We start from the raw sequence: 5,798 nt of genomic DNA, 5'->3' as shown, positions 1-5,798 counted from the left end.
GATAAAAGAACCTTTGGGAACAAATGAAAACTTCAAATCAGACAAGCTAACGTGTGTCTTCAGCAGCCGTACAGCAGGTTGATCCTCCTGATGTCCCAGGAGGACATGCCCTGCCTCTGGCCAATCTGGACGTTGGGGTTGGGGATGGGGGTGATGGTTTCCCTGCCATTGATGGAGAAGGCTGTTCTTTCATAGGTGTGTCTGCAGGAGGATTATGGGCTGGGGTCCACATCGCTGGGCCTGAATAAACCTGAGAAGGGAGGACTGCACAGACAAACCTACTCTTTCAACATGCTGTGTTATGTCAGGTCTGTGGACGGATCAACACAGTTTCTTTACTGGGTGGGACTCGTTTAACTACACATCAGAAACTTCTACAACTAAAAAGTCCTCAAATTCTCCATTTGCAACCACCTTTATTTTCACTGTTATTTTGGACAGTCAGATAATGCTCATCTAAAAGTAATCTGTTCTCTTTTCTTCATCTGGCTGCTGTGTTTTTCTTCTCATTGACACACTTATCCAAATCCATCAGTCTGACCATCATATGTATAAACAAATATTTATATTTTATTAGCAGCATAAGCAATTTAGTTTGTAGTGCTGCTGATAAATCATATTTGAGCAGGTTTTGGTGACATTCAGGCAAACAGTCAAAGTCAAGAGCAAAAGCATTTACAGAAATTCAAATTTATGGAATTTCAAAATATATCTGCTTTCATAAACGACCATCAGAAATATCTGAAGTTGTTGAACCAGAAACCATCATTTCCTTTCTTGATATCTGAGCTACTCTGTGAGGGTTCAGTAAATAATAATGAGCGATGTTAAACAATGTGAGCTAAACTAGTCGGTGAGGTTGTCAGATCTTTTGGGTGTCCTTTTAACCTCATGACTGACGTCTGGGCCAATAAAGGCCACATTAAATAAAACTAAATAACATAAAAAACACGAAGAAACAAATAGAAGAATGAATTCTTTTATTCTCTTTTATTCTCAGCTCCATATTTTTATTCTTGCGCTTTACTAAAGTCATTTGCATGATTCACAGTTCAAAATAATCCCTCTTTAGCTTTACTAGGCCATGCTCCTGTCTGAAATAAGCCCTTTTAGCTCCTCTGCCTTTACCTCCACCAATCCTTTAGCCAGCTTCTTCATCCCTGCTCATACAGCAGGTTTTCTGCACCTGGTAGACAAGTGTACGTTACACATACGCTGACCTTATTAACTGAAACCAGTAGCATATTTAGTATTGCTGTTTGCCACTGTAACACTTTAAATAGGAAAGAAGTAAAGAATAGTAGAAGGCACAATTTAATTATAATAATATTGAAAAGACACAGAATGAAAGGCTGAACAAAGTCAGTTTTCAGACATGAATACCAGGAGGAGCTGGAGGGACTGGACTGAGACAGAGTTCCTGTTTCTCATGTGAAGCATAAAGACACTGTGATACAGATTCACTATCATATACACTCAGCTTGGTTTTAGTGCAGGCAGCTACATGGATGGAGACTGCATACAAAACACTCGCTCACTAGTGGTGACCAGAGATGGGCAGTAACGCGTTACTTGTAACGCGTTACTGTAATCTGATTACTTTTTTCAAGTAACGAGTAAAGTAAGGGATTACTATCGCAAAAACGGTAATTAGATTACCGTTACTTTCCCGTAGGAACGCTGCGTTACTGCGTTACTAAAACCGTGATTTTTTTGCGAGAATGTCTCATGACAGTGACGTAAGCGAGTGCGACGTTCGTGACAACAGCTGTGTGCAGATCAACAATGGATCATATATCGAGTGCAGAGAGAGTATGAGCGTGCAGCGTTTAAAGCGTGGAAGTACTGACCTTACTTTGAGTTTGATTCCATAAAAAGTGACAAAAACATTAGTGTCCGTTGTGCGTGGGAAGAAAACTTCTTTTTACAGCAAAAAAACCCTAAACTTCCAAACAAGCACCGAGTAGCTACGACGTAATGGGAAACTCACAGAGAAACTCGCGGATTCTTCCACTGACCGCTGCACACCTGCACCAGGGTAACCCTCCGCCTACCCCACTCCTGCTTTACAGGTGAAAATAGAGCAACAGGACCGCTAGTCTTTGACTTTATTTATTTTCTGCTGTGTTTTACTTGCATCTATTTGAAAGACTGAGTGTAAACACACAAAATATTTTATTTTATGTGCTGGAATGTGCAGAAAATAGGTTTAAATGTTAAACTAATTTCTTCCAGTCAGAGAATGTTGCAGATAATTAAATGTTTGCTTGATGCATAAAGTTAAAAGATTAAAACTAATAAAACAAGTTTTAAAAAGAGACTTTTCCATTTGATTATATTTTGTATGATGATTATGCAGAAAAAGTAGAATTGGGCTGAAAGATCTATCACTTTATCACCTATTCAGGTTGTAAATCCTGTTTTTAAAAAGTAACTAAGTAACTAAGTAATTAATTACATTTGAAAATAAGTAATCAGTAAAGTAATGGGATTACTTTTTTGGGGAAGTAATCAGTAATTAGTTACTGATTACTTTTTTCAAGTAACTTGACCAACACTGGTGGTGACTGCTGCTGCACCATCTTCATATGAACACAGCAAAGTCACACTAACTTTGTTCTCAGGAGGCAGCTGGTTAAAGACGAGCCACTGGTGGATCTGACTGTGATCGACACTCGTGTTCTCTCGTGCTTCTCTGTGGAGTAACTTATGGAAATGTGCAGGGCTGCAGTGAACGTGTGAAAAACCTGCAGAAACACAGGAGAGGCAGAGACACTCAGGTCCAACAGTTATTGGACACAGAGGCCATTTTTGTAGTTTTGCTTCTGTAACCACAGCGGACTTTAAAACAATAAAGTTGTCATTGAAACACTGACTTTTAGCTTTAATTCAATGGGTTCAACAAAAGAAAATGTAACCGATTGTTTAGGAATTAGTCGGTTTTTATACATAGTACCTCATTTTCAGAGGTCCTATATTATTTAACTGCTGAGTGACGCACAGTTTAATGTTCAGGCGAGGCCGGCTCCCTCGTTGTTTCAAATGAAACATGCATAATATCTCAAGCTGATTTAAAGTGTTGTTTTAGTATTTTATAGCTTTCATATAATTTTTATTGATGAGGTCTGAAAAGATGTCAGCACAAGTGATGGAAGTTATCAGTGGGCTAAATAAGCTTTCAGAGCCAGAGCACAAAATGACAGAATTATTTCCATGGTTGAGAAAAACTCACAGCATCGAGTCAGCAACGCCCCCGAGGAGGCGGGCAAAGTCTGCAATCAAGAGACGTCTTCGTGAATGAACATACGGCAAATTTACAACAAGGTGCAAACCACTAGTTACACTCGAGAACAAGAAGGTCGTTAGACTTGACCAGAAACAGGTAAAAGAAAACAAATGGGCGATAAAACTGGGATGAAGCGTTACCAGAATGATGGGAGGAAAGAACCACGGAGGAGGAGAAACAGCTGCATCATCTATCAGACGTGATGGAGCGATGCCATGGCTGCCAAGAACCAGCTATTTAATGTTTATTGATTATGTATTTGCTAATAGAAGTAGCAGGATGAATTGAGGAGTATACAGGGCTATACTCTCTGCTCTGACTCAGCCATGTGCTGCAAAACTGATTGAACGGTGCTTTGAAGAAAAAAGCTAAAGAGGTTGTCAAATAAAAAGCAACCCAAGAATTCCTCACGGCAAAGAAATGGCCTAAACTTCATTGGTGCAAGAACAGGAGCCTCTGTAAAATAAGGAAGATTTCTTTAAAGTGATCTTAGACATAATTGCACAATATATGAAGCAGTTTCTTGCACAAAGATGTCAAACGCAGCAAATATGATGCACACTAAAAGTCATATTTTGGAAGCAGGTTTTCCAGTTATTAAATACAAAAGTGAATGCCGAGAGAACGGCAAGCAAGCAGCAATAGAAGGTGATTGCTGTGAAGGTCTACCAGGACATCTTAAGGATAGAAACGCACAATTAGGTGATGTCCACGGACTCTGGCTTCTAGATTTAGTCTGTCAGTGAGTGCAAATGTTCGTCAAGTATTAAATACAGTCCTTATGATCCAAATTCTAGCTGGTCTATGTGATTTTGACTCTCTGAAAATGGGGGAATGTGTATAAAATTGGATGCAGCTGTTAAACAGTTAAGCCATTACTTTGTAAAACCTGACTGTGTCGGTGTGCAGAGCAAAACTACAAAATAAACTACGGACCTCGATGTAAATGCCACTCACGAAATCAAGCCAACCATATTCAGCAAACCAATATAATGCACTTTATTTTTTATATTTGACAAACTTATTTCACGCATAATTAACATGACTGAGGTCATTAACTTTCACTTCACAGAAACTGAAAACTAAATAAGCGTCAGTAACTTTTAAGTGATAATCGGAAAACAGTTTGCCATCAATGAAAACTTCAAATCAGACAAGCTAACGTGTGTTTTCAGCAGCTGTACAGCAGGTTGATCCTCCTGATGTCCCAGTAGGACATGCCCTGCCTCTGGCCAATCTGGACGTTGGGGTTGGGGATGGGGGTGATGGTTTCCCTGCCATTGATGGAGAAGGCTGTTCTATCATAGTGCATTATGGAGGAGTAGTCATAGGGAGTGTTGAGGTTGTTGGTGTCCTGCTTGTCGAAGTTGTAGGCCATCTGTCGGTCGATGTTCTCCCAGTTGATCTTGACGTAGTAGTCGCGGTCGCTCCTGGTCTGCTCGTGCTGGAAGCCCAGAGCGTGGTTGACCTCGTGCTGGACGACGCCAAAGTAGACGCAGCCCTGCCTGTTGAGAGACAGGACCTGCTTCCCTCCCTGTCTGCCCATAAGAGAGAAGCATCCGTTCTGGCTCTCGATGCTGATGTAGTCGTTGTGGTTCCTACGGTCGACAAAGCGGACACAAGTCTGGCTGTGGAAGGACTGCAAGGCATTTCTGATCAGCTGCCTTTCCCCGCTGCTGTACTCGCTGCTGATGGTGAAGGGAATCGTCACCAGGCCGTTGTTGTCTTTCTGCCACAGGCAGCTCTGGTAACTCTGGCATTTAATGGCATTTCTGCTCTTTGGAAGCAGGATGTCTCCTTCCAGCAGGAGCTCATTGCTGCCGTTGTTTGCGGTCAGAATCCTGGTGGTGATATCGATGGTGTGGTCTTCCTCCACCTGGCCCTCTCCTCCTCCTCTTTCCTCCATGAGAGGATGAGCCTGAGAGAGGCCGAGCAGCAGCAGCAGGCTGACAGAGGGACTCATCTTCAGAGTGGGTCTGGTAGCTGTGGAGCTTCTTTGCAGAGCTGCTGTGGAGAGACTCCTCGGAGCTTCGTGTCTGACACAGTTGAGTCGCGGGTCTTTATACTCTCCTCTACAGGTGTGTCTGCAGGAGGATTATGGGCTGGGGTCCACATCGCTGGGCCTGAATAAACCTGAGAAGGGAGGACTGCACAGACAAACCTACTCTTTCAACATGCTGTGTTATGTCAGGTCTGTGGACGGATCAACACAGTTTCTTTACTGGGTGGGACTCGTTTAACTACACATCAGAAACTTCTACAACTAAAAGTCCTCAAATTCTCCATTTGCAACCACCTTTATTTTCACTTTGATTTTGGACAGTCAGATAATGCTCATCTAAAAGTAATCTGTTCTCTTTTCTTCATCTGGCTGCTGTGTTTTTCTTCTCATTGAAACAGTTAAAATAGTTTGAATTTGCTGTTCATACCATAAATCATCCCTGTAAAGCCTGAACCTTGAAACAATTCCCAGAAAGAAATAGTTTTGAAAATAGAGAGTTTATTGACATCG

The 5,798-nt window shown here is 41.6% G+C and overlaps 1 protein-coding gene across 1 annotated transcript; it reads right to left on the bottom strand.

Moving 5' to 3' along the window:
• Positions 1-4,455: 4,455 nt before the first annotated feature.
• LOC102787763 (high choriolytic enzyme 1-like) lies at positions 4,456-5,304 on the bottom strand. The gene has a single exon (XM_006793096.3). The coding sequence runs from the start codon at positions 5,247-5,249 to the stop codon at positions 4,458-4,460; it is 792 nt and encodes a 263-aa protein (XP_006793159.2). The 5' UTR covers positions 5,250-5,304; the 3' UTR covers positions 4,456-4,457.
• Positions 5,305-5,798: the final 494 nt, after the last annotated feature.

Source organism: Neolamprologus brichardi, chromosome 15 (assembly GCF_056152115.1).
Source record: "Neolamprologus brichardi isolate AB-2024 chromosome 15, ASM5615211v1, whole genome shotgun sequence".
Classification (NCBI taxonomy): Eukaryota; Metazoa; Chordata; class Actinopteri; order Cichliformes; family Cichlidae; genus Neolamprologus; species Neolamprologus brichardi.
This window is presented reverse-complemented; position numbering and strand designations above follow the sequence as displayed.

Bases quoted from the DNA above. Each gene is read 5' to 3' on its own strand.
- LOC102787763 (XM_006793096.3), bottom strand. From the start codon at position 5,249: ATGAGTCCCTCTGTCAGCCTGCTGCTGCTGCTCGGCCTCTCTCAGGCT.